The sequence below is a fragment of the Cyanistes caeruleus genome, unplaced genomic scaffold (assembly GCF_971803275.1).
Source record: "Cyanistes caeruleus unplaced genomic scaffold, bCyaCae1.hap1.1 HAP1_SCAFFOLD_315, whole genome shotgun sequence".
Classification (NCBI taxonomy): Eukaryota; Metazoa; Chordata; class Aves; order Passeriformes; family Paridae; genus Cyanistes; species Cyanistes caeruleus.
Window position 1 is genome coordinate 2,908 of NW_028256085.1, and position 18,930 is coordinate 21,837.

The window sequence follows — 18,930 nt, forward strand, 5'->3', positions numbered from 1 at the left end:
ATGGACAGTGAGACTTGGACTGCCTGGGAAATTGTTCTGGCTGTGATGGCCCCTGCCAGGGCCACCCCAGAGGCTGCAGGGCTGGACCTTCATGCACTGGAATTCATTAGGAGAAATCAGAAGCAAATGACAGTTTACAATACAGGAATAAGAATTCAGATTCCTCCAGGACACTTTGGTTTGATAACTTCTCACTGGAGCTTGGTGTTGCAAAGGGTTCATGTCACGGGAGGAGGAATTGATGCAGATTATCAAGGAGAAATTGAAGTAAGTCTGTTAAACAATAGTGAACAAGATTTGGTTTTCCACCACAATGCAGGGTAATACAGTTATCAATATTGCAGTATTAAAAACAATTGTAAAAAAAGGACATCCACCTCAAATCACCTCCATTTGAGGAGATAAAAGGTATGGATCCAGCAGTCTTAATAAAGGAGCCAGAGTGTGGGTCCAGAGGCCAAATGGCCCTCCCGAGTCAGCCAAAGGAACAGCTCTGGGCAAAGACAACACTGTTTGAATCCTGAGACCTGGGCAGGAACAATGGGAATATGTCCCTGCAGCCAAGTGTTCTCTGCCAGAACAAGTCGATGGGATATTGTTTTACAGACCCTGCCAGACCAAATCTCCCTGTTTGCCCCAACGGCCCCTTTGGAAAATGCTCAGATCCACGGGGCTCCATGTGAAGGCTGATGTGACCCTGAGGGACTTCCACACCAATTCCAGACAGGAGCCTGGCTGTCCCTCAGGGACTGGGACCCGGCACCTCTCCAGCCGAAGGGAAAAGGACCCCAGCAAGCCTTGTTAGCCACAGACAGCGCGGTAAAGCTGAACAGCAAAGGACCTTGGGGACATTATTCTGGAATTCAAAAAATGCCAGCTCCATGGACAACAGAATTATTGTTCCTAACGTGAATGAGGGTGAGGAAAAAGAATGAGTAAGCTTGTGATGGTAAAGCACAGAAATCCTTTCACATTGTGGCTTCCAACTAGAACAGGGCTTGGTTTCTCCGGAAGGGAAATCTCAGTCAGTCCTGTAAAACTGATAATTGCATTTCTGTGTTCCACAGCACAGTTTTCTGTCAGTGTCCCTGCACTAGATCCGTTACGAGTCAGAGCCCATTGACAGAGTTTTGGCCACCCCACAGGGTGAGCCCTCCGAGGGAACCCCATTCCTCCCAACCTGAGCTGAGAACATACCCAGCAATTAGTTACATTGAGTATTTTGGCTACTTTGATCTTTAAATTTTCAAAATAATTTTGATGACTAATGCCTTGATTAAACTTCAGAGGTGGTTCTGGCAAACAAAGATCCTGTCTGACTCTCAAGATACAACTTACAGGTGTTGGGGGTTCGGTGTCCTTTATTTTCTATTTAGTTCTGGCTTGCCTGTGGAATTTTTACTCATGACTTGCAGGAAAACTTAACTGCGGGTACCTGGTGGGTGCTTGAGGAAAAACAAAGAGTTTGGCTGGGCCCAGGGGGGGAAGGAGGCAGGAAAAGGGGAGGGTGGGGACAGTTTGGTGGCTTCTTCAGCTTCAGAGAAGAACACTTTGGGTGCAGAGCTGTTGTGGTGGGGAGAAGGGAATTTCGCCATCACCCAGATGGAGCTGCTGCTTCTTCTCCTTCTTCCCTCTTCATTGGTGGCCTCGCACTCCCTGTGCTGCCGGGACGTGTGGCAGTGCCAGCCACCGCCACGGAGCTGCTGATCCACCTCAGCCACTGGCCCGGGATCTCAGCTCATCCCTGCTGTTCCAGCTGAGTGTTCCTCAGAGCCCTGCAGGAGCACCAGCACTGACTGCCAACCCGAGGGGGTTTGTGAAACAAAGCCTCTCCTCCATCCTTTCCCGTCTCAGCCCAGAAAGCTGTCACGGGGTCCCTGGTTCTGTTTTCTTGCTAACGCTGTAGTTATTGTTGTTTGTTTGCCTGGTTATAAATATTAGTAAAGAACTGTTATTCCTATCCCCAGATCTCTGCCTGAGAGCCCCTTGATTTCAGGATTATCATAATTCGGAGGGGGGGGGTCTACATTTTTCATTCCAAGGGAGGCTCCTGCCCTCCCTAGCAGACACCTGTCTCTCAACACCGAGACATTTCCATGAGAAAATTTTACAAAGTTTTCAATAAAATTCCTATTGATAAATTTGACTCCATTTCATTGCTAACAAGCTGTTCCTAAAGATCCCGTCAGGCTGTCTTAGACACTTTGGGCAAGGGATTCCTTCCAAGCTGGGCCACTTGGGGGGGGATGGGGGCGGCCCCAGGGCGGAGGGCAGGGTGTGCAAGGCCCCTTTGTGACACGCTGCAGCACGGTCACCGTGGGATGGTGGCAACGGGAGCAGATGTCAAAGGGCCCTTTGTGACACGTGCTGACATAGGAGCTGGCGGTGACAGGGCCACGCCACAGTGCTCGGTGCACGCGACGGGTCAGGACGCGCCAGAGCGGTGCTGTGAGGAGCCCCCGCACAGCGCACTCCTTTGTGTCGGACCTGGAGCTTTTCTGAAGCACTATTACTACAGGTGACCTCGAGGCCAGACCACAGGTCTTGCTGACCTGTGGCCTTGCCGAGGCTTCCTTCTTAAGGTTCTCTTGAGGGCAGACCGTGGGACTTGGTGACCCGGAGCTTTTCCGACGTGTCGCCCATCCCTGCAGTCTCTGCCCTTGAGACCAGACCACAATCCCTGTCGAGGAGCCTCCTGTCCTTCTGGCAGGAGCCCTCAAGACCCAAGTGCAGGACTCGCTGTCTTGCAATCTTGCCAGGACTTGAGTCTTGCAGGTGCCTTCCAGGCACGACTGCAGGACTTGCTGACTCTGAGTTTTTCCGAGCCATCTCTCCTGCAAGCAGCCATAAATCCAGTCACTGCCATGGAGCAGCGACCCCCAAGAGTGCCCAAGTTGGCCTGGCTTGAGGAGGAGGAAGAAGAAGGCTCTGGAGCTGTCCTGGCACAGGAGTCTGAAGAGGTGCAGGAGTTCCAGGCACCACAGGAGGGTGAGTTGCAGAGCTCGGCCTTAGGGCTAGTGTCTGTTGCCAGCTTGGCCCCATCCCATTCCATGCCATGCCATCCCCTGGTGCTGTTCCTATGGAAAGGATTGGAGAGTCTGGAAGAAGATACGGAGCAGCGACCCCCAAGAGTGCCCAAGCTGGCCTGGGTGGAGGAGGAAGAGGAAGAAGAGGAAGAAGGCCCTGGAGCTTCCCCAGCACCAGAGACCGAAGAGGTGCAGCAGTTGCAGCCACTGGAGGAGGGTGAGTGGCAGAGCTGGGCCACAGGGCTGGTGCCTGCGGCCATCTTGGCCCCATCCCATCCCATTGCATCCCATCTCATCCCATCCCACACTGTCCTGTGGAGACACACCCATGGACAGCACAAAAAAGGGGCTGGGGCTGCCCCCGCAGCAGTGGCCGTGCTGCATCCCCTGGGGCATCCCGGGACTGTCCCTGCCTGGGGAACGCAGGGCTGGGCTGTGCTCTCATGCCTCTCCTGCAGCCCCTCAGCTCTGGCTGCTCTTTGCCAGATGCAGCCATGGACGGCACACAAGAGCAGGACACCGCCCGTGGCCGCTTCCGCAGAGCAGCGCAGGTACCTGCAGCCATCCCCACCTGTGCTGGGCCTGCTGGCACTGCTCAGCCCAGCACCGCACTTGGAGCACTCCATGCAACTTCCCTGCCTTCCTGCCCTTCTCCTACAGTTTCTTTACCAATACATCAAGAGAATTGGCAAGGAAGACACCAGACCTATGGACACTGAGGTCAAAGCATCCTCAGAGGTCTTGGTAGAACAGAGCAGCGCTGCCCAGCTGGATTTGCTTGTAGAGACGGCTCTTTTCAATCCAGAGCAAGTAAGCAGCCTGTGGCCAGCCTTTGATCCTCCAGCAATTGCTTGGCTTTCCCAAGCCAAGCCTGTTGCTCACTTGGAGCTTTTGAGCCCATGGCAGCGTGCTGGAAGAGAAGCACTTGTCTGGGGAAGAAGCTGGGCACGTTGCTGACTCCCTCTGCTAGCATTCCAAGTCTCCCTGTGCCTTCTCCAGGTGCCCGGCGTGGTGAGGTACATCCACCAGTGGCTCATGGCCAATGAGGCTGCTGAGCACAGGATGGACTGGGCCCTGATGCAAGTGGCCGAGGCAGAGCCCGATGATGTGGCCATCACTCTCCTGCGGGTGGCCCCAACGTGTGACAGGTATGGGGCCCAGCTGCCCCGAGGCCTCAGGGCTCCCCAGCCCATCACCCTGTACAGCCCGGCCCAGGGCTGTGAGCAACACAGAGTTCCAGGGCCCTCTGGCTGCTCCCTTTGCCAGCCCTGCTACAAAGTCGGCCCCCGAGCCCGCTGCCGTGCTGCCAGCCTGCCCCTCAGGGGCCTGTCCCCACAGGGCTGGGCTGCCTGGCTGCTGCTGCCGCTCAGGGCCAGTGGGCACAGGCAGAGTTGGCGGCCAGCTCAGCTCCCCGCTGCTGCCCAGCCCACGGTGCTGTGTCTGACCCCGCAGAGCTGCTATGGCCATGTGGACGACCATCTTGCTCTCGCCCTGGATTTCAGAGGAAGTGACACCGCTCCTCATCAATGTGGTGGGGAGCTGGCCGCAGAAAAACCTGGGCACCTCTGATGGGGACAAGACGGCTGTCTTTTCCCTGACTGTGAGTTTCGGGAGCTGGCCTTTGCTCACCGCAAGGCCGGCCGCCTCTCCAGCAGCTCTGTTGCCTCCTTCCCCCACTGCATCTCCCTGCTTCAGGCACTGGCCACAAACCTGGCCTAGGGGCAGCTTCAGGGCCACCAGGCCCGCTGCTCCCCCTGCGTCTGCCCCGGCCTCTCCCTGCCACGCTCAGGCCCTGCCACACGGACGCCCCGGCACTGAGCGCTGTCTCAGGCTGCTTTGTCCTCTGCAGGCAACTCTGGTGATGTGGAAGATCCTCCAGGGGCCCTGTTGCCCACAGATCCTCACAGTCTATTTCCCCCGCCTCTTTGTGAATCTCCTCTTCCAAACATACTTCAGTACTTTGTATATGACAGAGGACGTCCATACCTTCTGGAAGGAATGCCAGGAGCAACACGGCCTCTCCACCAGCCCCAACAGGTGCTCCATGCCACTCCTCCTGTCCCTGCCACTTCCCCAGCCTCGGAGCCAGCGCTCCCAGCGTCACCTGGGCTTTGCTGTGCACACAGGTTTGCAGTGCAGACCCTGAAGGCCCTGCTCTGCAGTCTCCACTTGGAGCATGTGGTGGTGGCAATGGAACGCAAGCGTGGCTGGGACACTCTGCTCTGTGCTGACACCCACCACTATGCCGTGGGTCTGCTGGCCAGGTGAGCCCCCCTTCTCCCCACTGCCTCTGGCATTTGTGCCCCCTGCCCGGGATGCCCCCCACAGTCCCCGTGGCCATGGGCCTGAGGGCCTCGTCAGCGAGGGATGGCCAAGGAGACTGCAAAAGTCTGCGAGAGGAACCTGTCCTGGAGCAGCCACATCTCAAGGGCCCAAATCGCCTCACAGGGTGCTGGGGCAATAGGACAACTGTGTCCATCAGTCCTGGGAGAGGTTTCTCGCACCCTTGCTGAGACTCTTTCTGCCATTTTCCGCCTTCCAGGGTAATGCGCCGTGCATCCGCCCACTTGTGCAAAAGCATCTTAAGCTACCTGCTTGAGGTGCTCAGCAAACCGTTGCCACTCTGGGATGTCTCTGCCATGGCATTCCTTGTGGAGGTGAGCCTGATGGCCAGCACTACCTCGCTCAGCTCCCTGCCAGCCCTGTCCCCTGGCATAGCCACAGCTGCCTGGGACGGCACCTGCGCCCTGTGCTGCTGCATGGGCCCAGCCCTGCGCACTTCCAGGCTCCTGCCGGCCGGCTCCCCTCTCACTGCCCTGTGCCTTTCAGCTCCTAGATTGCCTGGACTTGAGTGACTGTGGTGACAGCCTAATGGAGATCTTGTATAAGTACCTGTGGTACAACTCCAGAGAGATGCATCACCAGGTTCTCAGGGCTCTCCTCCTGCTAAAGGACCATCCCTCCATGGTGAGAAGGGGGCAGCAGCTGAAGCCGTGTGGGCAGCATGAGGCTGGGCAATGCTGTCACTTGGCCTTGGCTGGCCTTTGCCTTGGGCGCTGAGGCAGCTCCTCGCAGCTCTCCTGCCTCCTGCTTCAGGCTGCCCGAGTGCTTTGGGACAGCCCTTTGGCCTCTGGGCCCTGCGGCAGCTGCCCGGGTTTTCACACACTTGTGTTCTGCACAGGCCGAAAGAATGCAGAGCCTGACAGGAAGACTAGTGCACCTCCTGTGGGACTTGGACAGTGACGTGGCCAGGATGAGCACTGCTCTTCTGAGCCATATTTTCCTGAAAGAAGACACCCCAATATCCTGGCGCAGGGCCCTGCAGCTGGCTGAGCCGCTCCTGAAACTCCTGGACAATGTAAGGCTCTGTGCCCCAGCCACAGCCACTGCCTGCTGCCCGGACACTTTGTGCCCTGTGCATTTGCAGACCTGTGCCGATGTGGGCCATAAGAAGCCAATGATAAGGTCATTTTTCCTTCCTTCCTTTCATACAGCCTGATAGCCACGTGCAGCTGCTCTCCATGTCTCTCCTTCAAAGAGTGATGTCTTCGGCAGAAGAAGAAGGAAGAAAGCCCCTGAAGGAACGAGTGTACCAGAGCCTGCTCCCACTCTTTTTCCACTGCCAAGATGAGAATCGGCATGTGGCAGAGGTGAGGACTCCTGGGCTGCTGCTGCGCCTTGGCAGGGGGCTCAGCTGCCTCCTGCCCTGACGCAGGCTTGCAGGCTGCAGCCTCCTCCAGCCCTTGGCACTGGGACACTCCTGTGCCCTGGCTTGTGGGGCCATTTGCTGCTCTCTGCTGCTCCCCAGGCCTCTCGGACAACGCTCCTTCGCGCGGCTGACTTCCTGAAGAGGCCAGACCTGGAGAAAGCTGTGAGGAAGGAGAAGCTGTGGAAGTTTGCCAAGCTCGTGGTAAGGACAGCCTGAAGTCCCAGCCTCAAGCTAGAGAAGCCCCCTGGCCCCGGTGCTCGGTGTGTGGGGCTGGCAGCTGTGCCCCTGCCCACTGCTGCAGCCGGGGGCCGCACGGCTTCTTCTCCAGCCGCCTGTGGCCCCGAACCGGGTGCCGATGGAGCCCCAGCCCAGCGGGGCTGCGGGCCGGGCCGGCACCGCGGCTCCCCGGGCAGCAGCCGGCCCTCTGCCCCCTCCAGAGCCCGGCGCCAGCAGCTGCTGGCCGGGCCTCAGGGCTGGCCGGGCACGGGAGGCCGGGACTGGCCGCAGGCAGCAGCGCCCGGCCGAGGGGCAGAGCCCGCGCCAACCCTTCCCTCCTGCCGCTCTCTCCAGCTGGCAGACCACAGGATCCCCTTGGCCGAGCACCTGCGCCGGGCCCTGCAGTACCTGCAGGACCCACAGGAGACCCTGCGAGCGGCGGCCATCAGGGTCATCGGTGAGTCTCGAGCCCGGGCTCCCTCCCCGCCCCGCCGCAGCTCGGCCCCAGCCCCGGCTGCTGCCCCGGCAGCGGCACCCGGGCCCGGCGCCCTGGAGCCCCGGCTGCCCTCGGGGCTGCTGCTGCCGGCCTCTGGCAGCCGTGCCCTTGGGCTGAGTCAGGATGCGGCAAGGGCCCGGGCTGAGCCCTGCCGGGGCAGGAGGCCCTGTGGCCACAGGGCTGGCAGCGCCGCTGGCAGGGAGCTGTGCTGCTGGGACCCTGACAGGCTCTGTGTTCTCAGGGATGGCCGGGGAGCAGCTGAGGGGGAAGCACGCAGAGCTCCAGGTGTTGTGCAGAGGTGAGCCAGGGCAGCGGGCTGACAGCAGTGGCTGTCGGGGGCAGCTGCAAGCCCTGGCCAGGCTGTGGAGGGCTCTGCTCCCTGTGCCGATGAGGGGCGGCGTGGGCATAGCACAGTGAGATTTCAGGGCCACGTGGGGCATTTGTGGCCAGCAGCTTCGGGCTGACCCCCTTGGTCCCTGCTCCCTCCTGGCCAAGGCAAGAGCTGGCTGGCATGGCCCTGGCAGGGGGCTCTCGCTGGGCCCCCGCAGCTCTGGGGTCTGACCGTGGCTCTGTTCGTCTCTCTTGCAGCCCTCGAACGCCTGACGGAGGACAGAAGCGGTGCCGTGTCAGACCTGGCACTTGAGACGCTGTATGTCCTCCGGGCCATCCAGAGTGCCCGATATTCCATCCTCCAGAGGGTGCACGATCAATTCCTCATGGCATGGAGGACACGGCCTCGTCTGTCGGGCCTGGGCTGGCTGCGCTGCTGGAGATGTGCTCAGCGCTGATCTGGGACGTTCTGTTTGCTGGGGCCACCTGGGCCAGCCGGGAGTTTTTATTTCATAAGAATTGTTTTCTTCTATTTTTTTCTTTTTACTATGTAAATAATATAGGATATGTTAGGGCTGAGAGGCTCTATCTTCTGGGGCCACATGGGCCATCTGTTATTTTTTTTTTCATAGAGATTATTCTTTTCTTCGTTTCGTTTCCATCTAGTATGTAAATAATATAGGATATGTTATAAACCACAAGAGTCCCAAGACCTTTCTTTTGCTGCCCAGGTTGTGTGGGGCATAGGGGAAGAGAGGGAAAAGGGTTCTTGTGCTCAGCAACCTGCCGGGGCGTGCAGTGGTGCAGGGGAAATGGCCAGAAGCCCCTTGGCCTTTGGTGGTTGTGCTGAAGCCACAAGCCCTGTGGCAGGCAGGAAGCGCCATCTGTGTCCTGCTGCCCGTGTGTTGCTGCCGTGATGGCTGAGGAGCTGCTGGAGCTCCTGTGGGGCTGCGGCGCTGCTGCCGGGCCAGGCTGGGGGAGCTCCTGAGGGCACGGGGTGCTGGGAGGCTGTGAAGGGATGAGGGGCTGCGGAGGCCCAGACGGGACAAGGCAGTGGGAAGGCACGAGGGGGATGTGTGAGGGAGTGGGTGGCAGGAGGTTCCAAGGGGACAGAAGGCCCTGGAGGAGCCGGGGTGGTGGGAAGCACTGAGGAATTGGGTGTCAGAGGCCATAAGCAGCCCCTGGGCAGCCGCCTGGTCCCTGACACCCGGCTGCTCCGGTGCTTCCCCAAAATGTCCCCCAGGCCTGCAGCAGAATGCCTGGAGGCTGGGACATCACCCCAGCGGGAGGGTGGGGACAGCCCGAGGTGCCCAGGCTGGGCTGGCTGGGGACATGGAGGGCAGGGGGTGCTGCCAGGCCACGGCCACTGGGTGCCTCCAGGAAGGGGCAGTGGGCAGAGGCAGGGCTGGCGGCCAGCCCGGGCCCTCGCGGCTGCCCAGGCCACGCTGCTGTGACCGAGGCCCCCCTGACACAGAGCTCGGGGCCCACAGAGCTGCTGCCACCATGGGGAGGGTGGCGATGTCTCCTCCGGCAGGGCTGCCCAGTGGCTGCTGCCCAAGCGGCTCTGGAGCCCGCAGAAACAGCAGCAGAGTGTGCCCAGGAACAGCAGCAGCCCCAACGTCGGCACCTGCGCACTGAGGCGTCCGCAGCAGCCGGGTGCCAAACAGGGGGAGGCTGTGGGCACAATTGCCTTTGCTTTGGCAAAAGGCTTCAGCAGAGTTGGCCACAATGGCTTTCTCTTCACTTGCAGCCTTACAACAACGCTTGCCAGCTTCAGCTGCAGCCTGTGCCCGTGACTGACTTGGATGGCCGTGCTTGAGGGCGAGCTCGCCTTCCACACTCAGGTGTCCCAAGGCAGCGGCATTGGCGCCATCCTGAGAAAGAGAGAGAGAGAGAGAGAGTCTGATGGGGCAGGAGCCCTGTGCTGCAGCTGCCCTCCCTCTCTTCTGTCCAGACACCTTAAAGACACATGAAACCAAATCCTGGACTTGCTTGGAACAAAGGAAGAAGCAGCATGCGCTGAAAAAAAGCAGGGACTTACACGGCTCAGTTTTGCTCTCCACTTGGGCAATCCCAGAATCCCTGAGCACTTGGTGTTGCAAAGTATCATCAACATCATCCAGTCTCCAGCCACCCTGCCATGGGCACAGGTGGTATGCAGGCACAAGGTGTCACTAGAATTGGGAGAACACTTTTCCATGTTGACCTTTTCCTCTCCTGGATTTCAAGCAAAGATGAAAAAATCATCTGGTGAATGACAGGTGAATAGTGTAGCTCACAGAACTAGGAGTAGGAGTCTCCAGTGGCCCATGGTGTGTCCATTCAACCATTGTTAGATTGTCCAGTTGGAGCTCAGCACGGTGCAGCCCGGGCACAGGCACCAGGCTGGTCCATTTCAGCATCCCAAAGTCTTGGTGGCTCCCTGTGCACCCACTGTCTCCTGAATCCATTCTTGAACTCCCAGTTACTGCTGTGCAGGACATGAGAACACAGTGTCAGGAAAATTAATTCACGAACACCAGAGGTTTATGTCCAAAAAGGAGACAGAGGAGTCCTTTTTCTTTATTCGAATAAAGGGAGAGGCCATGGGGCATTCCCCTGGGGTCTCTCAAATTTTTGGAGGGCGCAGCCTCCTTTTTATCCTAATTCCCGGCCGCTTGTCCCTTCTCCCTTTCCCCATAGGCTGAGGTACTTGAGAGGTACAGGCTTCCCGGAACGCCTGATACCTGGGGTACCTTCCCCCCCCCACTCCCAATGCATAATCCTTTCTTAACTTTTTGGAATTCAGTGTTCTTTCAGTGCCTCTTTGATCTTCTACTGGAATCCATCCCATTGTTTCTGTCGTCTCTCACTGATAGCTACATCTTATCAACTGACCCACAGCTTGTTTGTAAAGACAAACTCATCATTCCTCTCAACAGGAACAGCTTGTTTGGCTCATTCTTGCCTTTGCTGCTCCTGCCTAAAGGAATCATCAGGACTATATGCTGATGGAATGGGATCGCCAAACAGCAGGGACTTTGTAGTGTCTAAAACTAAAACCTTGTCCGACTGTTCAGGCACTCTAAAATCACGGGGGAGAATGACAGCTTTGGTATGGAAGAATCCTAGAAATCTTGACTTGTGATTTTTCTTGTCAAGGATTTGAATGCCAATGTGGAAACTACCAAAATATTCAAACTTGTTTTCATTGGCAACCCCTTTGAAATGGCATCAGCACACCTCCAGGGGACAGGGTATGACAGTGGGGACAGTACTTGGCAGATCATGGCTTCAGATGTGGGAGGCAGATATTTTGCCTGGGTAGAGATCGAAGTTCAAGTTTTCCCATGGTTTGGCTTGACTGGTCATTGCAGGTAACTTTAATCAAAGCAAAAGGATGTAAAAGCAGAGTTTCTGGAGAATGTGCACTAGGGAGGAAATAGGGAGAAAACCTTGAACACAGCCAGCAGGCTCTGGAAAAATTCTAAAAGTTAAAATTAAAAATAGATGTAGCTCTCTGACTGTTCAGGCAGGCCTCTTTGTGTCACTCTGGAGGTGATAGTAAAACATTTTAAAATCTTAAGAAATTCGGGAACTCAGAAAGAAAGTTAGGCTTGGCCCAGGAAAAGTAGGCCCTGGGAAATGTTAGGCCTTGTGCTTGCTAAAGATCATGTGAAACTGCACCTGTGTAATCAATATATGATAAATGATAGAATTGTTAGATGTGATTAGATATAATTTTTGTTTAAAGAACATGAGGAACAATGTTAGGGGCCTGGGGCATATCATGAGAAATCCATGCTTGGGTAAAAACAATGCATACAATAGAACAATGTAAGTTTAATAATTAATATGTAAGTTGTATAATGATAGCGTATAAAACATGTTCAGCTCAAAACCAAGATGGGTCAGTGTCTTGGTTCTAGAAGACAGGTGTCCGCTAGGGAGAGCAGAAGCCTCCCTTGGGATGAAAGAATGTAGACTCTCTCTCTCCAAATTATTATAAATTTGAAATCAAGGGGGCTTTCAGGCAGAGATCTGGGGATAGGAATAACAGTTCTTTACTAGTATAACCAGGCAAACAAACAAACAATAACTACAGCAATAACAAGAAGACAGAAACAGGGACCCCGGGACAGCCTTCTCGGCTGAGATGGGATGGAGGAGAGGCTTTGTTTTCACAAACCCCTCGGGCAGTCAGTCCCGGTGCTCTTGCAGGGCTCCGAGGAACAGTCGGCTGGAACAGCAGGGATGAGCTGAGATCCTGGGCTGGTGGATGAGGTGTATCAGCAGCTCTGCGGCGGTGGCTGGCACTGCTACACGTCCCGGCAGGACAGGGGGTGCGAGGCCACCAACAAAGAGGGGAGAAGGAGAAGAAGCAGCCGCTCTGTCTGGGTGATGGTAAAGTTCCCTTCTCTCCACCGCAGCAGCTCTGCGACCCAGCACACAAACGTCCTTCCCCGAAAAACCAAAGAAGAACCAGCCCAAAAACTGTCCCCACCCTCCTTTTCTGCCCCCTTCCCCGCCCTGGGCCCGGCCACTCATTGTCCGTTGTGAGCACCCCTAAGTACCGGTAGTTAGGTTGTCCCAGCACATAATGGGTAAAAATTCCCCGGGCAGGCCAGAAGGACAAAACAAAAAAAAAAAGGACACCTAACCCTCAACACTATCCACCCCGAATTTTTTCCCATACCAAAATGTTACATCAAATATTAAACCTTTAAATTATACACGAACACATACTACTTTAACTATATACATATGTACATGCAGATACAGATACAAGCACAGTGTCATGGGTAGTTCACCCTAAAACCAGGTCCCCTTGGGGTATGCACCGGGTCTCTCCATCTTTTTGCATCACCCACCAAGTGCAACCCGGTCATTGAGCAAAGACAACTCCACGGATTGGACTGTCTTTGCTGGAGGCAGAATTAACCCAAACAGTTTTTCCCAGCATACCTCTCATATGTACCACTGGAACCTTATCTCCATCTTTCGCTCTAAAGGGCTCAGATTGGGCAGGGTTTGCTCTGTTAGTGGAACTTCGGGTGTTCACCAACTATGTGGCTTTTGCTAAATTAATTTCCCAGTTCTTGAAAGTTCCCCCACCCAGTGCCTTCAAGCTGGTTTTAAGCAAGCCATTGCACCGTTCAACGTTTCTAGCAGCAGGTGCATGGTAGGGGATATGGTACACCCACTCAATGCCATGTTCCCTAGCCCAGCTATTTATAAGGCTGTTCTTGAAATGAGTCCCATTGTCTGACTCAATCTCAGGGGTACCATGCCTCCAAAGGACCTGCTTTTCAAGTCTCAGGATGGTGTTCCGGGCAGTGGCATGAGGCACAGGGTAGGTTTCTAACCATCCAGTGGTGGCTTCTACCATCGTGAGCACGTAGCGCTTGCTTTGGCGGGTTTGGGGCAGTGTGATGTAGTCAATCTGCCAGGCTTCTCCATACCTATATTTGGACCAACGCCCACCATACCATAGCGGCTTCAACCGCTTGGCCTGCTTGATCGTGGCACACGTCTCACAGTCATGGATAACCTGGGAAATACTGTCCGTGGTTAGATCCACCTCTCGGTCTCGTGCCCACTTATAGGTGGCATCTCTCCCCTGATGACCTGAGGCATCATGGGCCCATCGAGCTAGGAACAACTCTTCCTTGTGTTGCCAATCTAAGTCTATCTTTGACACCTCTATCTTTGCAGCCTGATCTACCTGCTCATTGTTTTGGTGCTCTTCATTAGCCCTACTCTTGGGGACATGGGCATCTACATGACGGACCCTCACAGACAGTTTCTCTACCCTGGTGGCGATGTCTTTCTACTCATCAGCAGCTCAGATTGGCTTTCCTCTGCATTGCCAGTTGGCCTTTTTCCATCTTTCCAGCCATCCCCACAGAGCATTGGCTACCATCCATGAATCCGTGTAGAGGTAGAGCTTTGGCCACTTCTCTCTTTCAGCAATGTTCAGGGCTAGTTGAACAGCTTTGAGTTCAGCAAGTTGGCTTGATCCACCTTCTCTTTCAGTGGCTTCTGCGACCTGTCGTGTGGGGCTCCATACGGCTGCTTTTCACTTCCGGTTCATCCCTACGATGCGACAGGAACCATCAGTGAACAGAGCATAGCGTGCTTCTTCTGCTGGCAGTTGGTTGTACGGTGGAGCTTCTTCAGCCCGTGTCACTTGTTCCTGCTCCTCTTCATCAGTGAGACCAAAGTTTTCACTTTCCGGCCAGTTTGTAATTATCTCTAAAATCTCAGGGCGATTCGGGTTTCCAATACGGGCGCGCTGCGTGATGAGGGTGATCCACTTGCTCCATGTAGCGTCGGTGGCGTGGTGGGTAGCAGGAACCTTTCCTTTAAACATCCACCCCAGCACTGGCAGTCGGGGTGCCAGGAGGAGTTGTGCTTCTGTGCCAATCACTTCTGAGGCAGCTTGAACTCTTTCATAGGCAGCTAAGATTTCCTTCTCTGTGGGAGGGTAGTTGGCTTCAGACCTTCTGTAGCTTCAGCTCCAGAATCTCAGTGGTCGGCCTCGAGTCTCCCCAGGCACTTTCTGCCAAAGGCTCCAGGACAAGCCATTGTTCCCGGCTGCAGAGCAGAGCACGTTCTTCACGTCCGGTCCAGTTCTGACTGGGCCAAGGGCTACTGCATGAACGATTTCTTGTTTGATCTGAGCAAAGGCTTGTTGTTGTTCAGGGCCCCAGTGGAAATCATTCTTTTTTCGGGTAACCAGGTAGAGAGGGCTCACGATCTGGCTGTACTCAGGAATGTGCATCTTCTAAAAACCTATGGCACCTAGGAAAGCTTACGTTTCCTTCTTGCTGGTGGGTGGAGACATTGCAGTGATCTTATTGATGACCTCAGTGGGAATCTGACGCTGTCCGTCTTACCACTTTACTCCCAGGAACTGGATCTCTCGAGCAGGTCCTTTGACTTTGTTCTTCTTGATGGCAAAGCCGGCTTGTAGCAGAATCTGGATAATCTTTTCTTCTTTCTCAAATACTTCCACTGCTGTGTTCCCTCACACAATGATGTCATCAATGTACTGCAAATGTTCTGGAGCCTCACTCTTTTCCAGGGCAGCTTGGATCAGTCCATGGCAGATGGTGGGGCTGTGCTTCCACCCCTGGGGCAGTCGGTTCCAGGTGTACTGCACTCCTCTCCAGGTGAAGGCAAACTGAGGCCTGCATTCTGCTGCCAGGGGAATGGAGAAAAATGCATTAGCAATATCAATTGTGGCGTACCACTTCGCTGCTTTGGACTCCAGCTTGTACTGGAGCTCCAGCATGTCCGGCACGGCAGCGCTCAGCGGTGGAGTCACTTCATTCAATGCACGATAGTCCACAGTTAATCTCTATTCTCTGTCAGACTTGTGCACAGGCCAGATGGGGCTGTTGAAGGGTGAGTGGGTTTTGTTGACCACTCTTTGGCTCTCCAGCTCTCTGATCATCTTGTGGATGGGGATCACAGCATTTTGATTTGTCTTATACTGCCGGCGGTGCACTGTCGAGGTGGTAATTGGTACCCGCTGTTCTTCCACCTTCAGGAGTCTTACTGCAGATGGGTTCTCTGATAGTCCAGGCAAGGTGTTCAATTGCTTAATGTCTTCTGCCTCCACAGCAGCTATTCCAAAAGCCCACCTGAGTCTCTTTGGGTCTTTGTAATAGCCATTTCTAAGGAAGTCTATGCCCAGAATACACAGGGCCTCTGGGCCAGTCACAATGGGATGTTTCTGCCACTCCTTCCCAGTCAGGCTCACCTCAGCTTCCAACAGAGTCAATTGCTGCGATCTCCCCGTCACTCTAGCAATGGAAACAGGTTCTGCCTCCACATGTCCTGATGGCATTAGGGTACACTGTGCACCAGTATCAACTAAAGCTTCATATTTTTGTGGCTCTGATGTGCCAGGCCATCGGATCTACACCGTCCAAAAGACCCGGTTTTCCTGTGCTTCTTCCTGGCTAGAGGCAGGGCCTCTCTAGCACTGGTCATCTTCTCTTTTTTGGGCATACATGCTAGAGGTTCTTTCAAGGGGATCATCTTCTTTTCTGTAATATCTGCCAGTTTGGTCACGGGAGGTTGAGGCTACTTTCACTTTAGTGGAACCTTTCTGGTTACTGGTTCTCTGCCTGAGTTGACGCACTTGTGCTGCCAGGGCAGAAGTGGGTTTCCCATCCCACTTTCCCATGTCTTCCCCATGGTCACGTAGAAAGAGCCACAGCTCAGTTCGTGAGGTGTACCCTCTCTCTCTAGCTGGGGGACGTGGGGCTTGGAGTTTTGGGCTTGTGACTCGCACTGGTGCTATATGGGAACTGTTCTTTCTCATCTCTTCCCTCATTTCCCTCATCTCTTCTTTGAGTTCCTTAATCACAGCAGAAATCTTAGCCTGATGTGGGCCATGGACCATACTGGCGAAATGTCTAAGCCTGGTGGAGACAGAACTCACCGTCTCTCGGCTGTTATCGGCATTAATCGTTGCAATATAGGTGGTGTAGTCACGTGGCCCTAGATTTGCCAGACTCCACAACATCTGCCCAGTGCACCTGACTTTGTCGGGGTCATTATCATGCTGTCCACCCCTCCCAAAAAGGACCTCTAATATTGCCACTTCTCTCAGCTGTTGGATCTCTTCCTCAATGGTTTTCCATTCTCTTCTACGATAGTGCTCTTCCATTCTCTCTCTGTGGACAAACCTCTCTCTTACACTCATCAAAAGCCGCTCCCAGAGGGAAAGGGGCCCTTGCTCCCTGACGAATATCTGATTCACACCTGAGTCCTGCGTCAAGGGTCCCACATTCCTTGCCTCACCACCATCCAGCTGCACGCCTGTACCCATAAGGTCCCAGACCCGAAGTAACCAGGTTGTATAAGGCTCAAGCCCCCGCCTCACAATGTCTTTTTGTAACTTACGGAGACTGTCATATGTCAGAGACTCAGTGATGATTTCAACTTCTGGTTCCCCCGTGGGTTGTGAGGACCCTCCTTTCTTATCCTTATCAACAGGGTGCTGTGATTTCATCTTAGACTTCCTCGTTTCCACAGGAGCAACAGCTGCTGGCTGTGACTGCTCTGGTGGTTCAGCTGGAACCTGGACGGTTGTAACATCTGTGGGTTCCACTGCAGCACTATCAGACTCTCTCTCTTCGAGGCAGGGGGAGGGTTTCCCAGCAGCTGAGGAAATGCATCCCTTTAGCATCTCACGTATCTCCTTGACCAGAACCCCCACCCACTCTGGATGGTTCATTTCTGAGGTGGGCTGTGGGGTAGGGGCAGGCTCTGGTGCAGCACCCCCTGTCTCTGGGGCTGTGCCAGGCTCTGGGGCAGCACTCGCTGTCTCTGGGGCTGTGCTAGGCTCTGGGACATTACCCCCTGTCTCTGGGGCTGTGCCAGGCTCTGGGGCAGCACTCTCTGTCTCTGGGGCTGTGCCAGGCTCTGGGACATTACCCCCTGTCTCTGGGGCTGTGCCAGGCTCTGGGGCAGCACTCTCTGTCTCTGGGGCTGTGCCAGGCTCTGGGACATTACCCCCTGTCTCTTTCCCTTTGTCTCTGAAGGCTAAGTAGAACAGGCCTATCAGCAACACCAGCCACTGTACGATGTCATTAGCATTCAGAGAAGATTTTAACCCTTCGAAAACTGGCTGTGTAGGCCCAAGGAACTGGGTGAAAGGTTGGGAGAAAATTTCCCCAACTGTCTTTTTCTCCCAGTAGGTACCATCATTAAAGTAACCCAAAAACCATCCAGTTAGTGTGTGACAGCTCTGAATCCATGAGCCCGCCGTCCAGAGGACGTTAAACATCCATGAATTCCTCACCTTATCAATCCACAAAACAAGCTGGATAATAGCCACAGTAGCCTTAGTTATAGGACCCATATTTAGGTAAGGTACAGAAAATGGGAGAAATATACATGTGACCACATGCCCCGCGAACCTGGGTAAGCTCAACAGCATGGTTCTACCTAACAAGATTTCTAAATCCAGCACACAAAAGTTAGGTTATTTAAGAACTGTTATTCCTTTATTGCCCTTTTCTTCTCAGTGCCCCACGTTGGGCGCCAAAATCTGTCTTGGTTCTAGAAGACAGGTGTCCGCTAGGGAGAGCAGGAGCCTCCCTTGGGATGAAAGAATGTAGACCCTCTCTCTCCAAATTATTATAAATTTGAAATCAAGGGGGCTTTCAGGCAGAGATCTGGGGATAGGAATAACAGTTCTTTACTAGTATAACCAGGCAAACAAACAAACAATAACTACAGCAATAACAAGAAGACAGAAACAGGGACCCCGGGACAGCCTTCTCGGCTGAGATGGGATGGAGGAGAGGCTTTGTTTTCACAAACCCCTCGGGCAGTCAGTCCCGGTGCTCTTGCAGGGCTCCGAGGAACAGTCGGCTGGAACAGCAGGGATGAGCTGAGATCCTGGGCTGGTGGATGAGGTGTATCAGCAGCTCTGCGGCGGTGGCTGGCACTGCTACACGTCCCGGCAGGACAGGGGGTGCAAGGCCACCAACAAAGAGGGGAGAAGGAGAAGAAGCAGCCGCTCTGTCTGGGTGATGGTAAAGTTCCCTTCTCTCCACCGCAGCAGCTCTGCAACCCAGCACACAAATGTCCTTCCCCGAAAAACCAAAGAAGAACCAGCCCAAAAACTGTCCCAACCCTCCTTTTCTGCCCCCTTCCCCGCCCTGGGCCCGGCCACTCATTGTCCGTTGTGAGCACCCCTAAGTACCGGTAGTTAGGTTGCCCCAGCACAACCTTTTAATGGGTAAAAATTCCCTGGGCAGGCCAGAAGGACAAAACAAAAAAAAAGGACACCTGACCCTCAAAAGTCAGATTTGGGTCTGTGTACCCCTGACACCCAGAGCTCTTCAATAAAGCACCTGCATATAATCATTGTGTGATGATGTGTGTTCCTGAACTCTAACATTTTGGTGACCCAGATGGGACCTTGTGAGTGCTGCTGAGCGAGCTCGCGACCCGATCCTGCTCCAGCCGGCACCGAGGGATTCTCGGGGAGCCCATCGGCCGCGACCGTCTGCGCTGCTCACAGCGTCCCCAGGAGAAGAGGTAAGGTGCTTTCACTTTGGTTTGGGTGCCTGCCAATAAGACGCAGCAAAAGCTGCGCTTGGTTGGGCTAAAGGAATTCCTGTTGGGATTGCCTGGGCGCCGTCCGT

General features: G+C 54.8%; 1 protein-coding gene across 2 annotated transcripts; it reads left to right on the plus strand.

Moving 5' to 3' along the window:
- The first annotated feature begins 2,401 nt into the window (after positions 1-2,401).
- Positions 2,402-8,475, plus strand: LOC147645442 (maestro heat-like repeat-containing protein family member 7). Of its 2 annotated transcripts, none has more exons than XM_086874614.1 (16): positions 2,402-2,988; positions 3,088-3,243; positions 3,485-3,577; positions 3,687-3,836; positions 4,026-4,174; positions 4,479-4,626; positions 4,876-5,063; positions 5,153-5,290; positions 5,569-5,683; positions 5,856-5,993; positions 6,208-6,384; positions 6,521-6,676; positions 6,835-6,936; positions 7,306-7,408; positions 7,689-7,745; positions 8,036-8,475. In XM_086874614.1, the coding sequence occupies exons 3-16, from the start codon at positions 3,521-3,523 to the stop codon at positions 8,233-8,235; spliced, it is 1,878 nt and encodes a 625-aa protein (XP_086730740.1). In that variant the 5' UTR covers positions 2,402-2,988; positions 3,088-3,243; positions 3,485-3,520; the 3' UTR covers positions 8,236-8,475. The 2 variants fall into 2 exon arrangements, with proteins under 2 accessions (XP_086730740.1, XP_086730739.1); XM_086874613.1 differs by having other exon boundaries at positions 3,513-3,577.
- The last annotated feature ends 10,455 nt before the right edge of the window (positions 8,476-18,930 follow it).

Excerpts from the sequence above, each read along its gene's own strand:
- LOC147645442 (XM_086874613.1), top strand. The coding sequence starts at position 2,865 with ATGGAGCAGCGACCCCCAAGAGTGCCCAAGTTGGCCTGGCTTGAGGAG. Across the intron at positions 3,244-3,512 it reads GTTGCAGCCACTGGAGGAGG|ATGCAGCCATGGACGGCACA; the intron begins GTGAGTGGCAGA and ends GCTCTTTGCCAG. Across the intron at positions 5,291-5,568 it reads GCCGTGGGTCTGCTGGCCAG|GGTAATGCGCCGTGCATCCG; the intron begins GTGAGCCCCCCT and ends TCCGCCTTCCAG.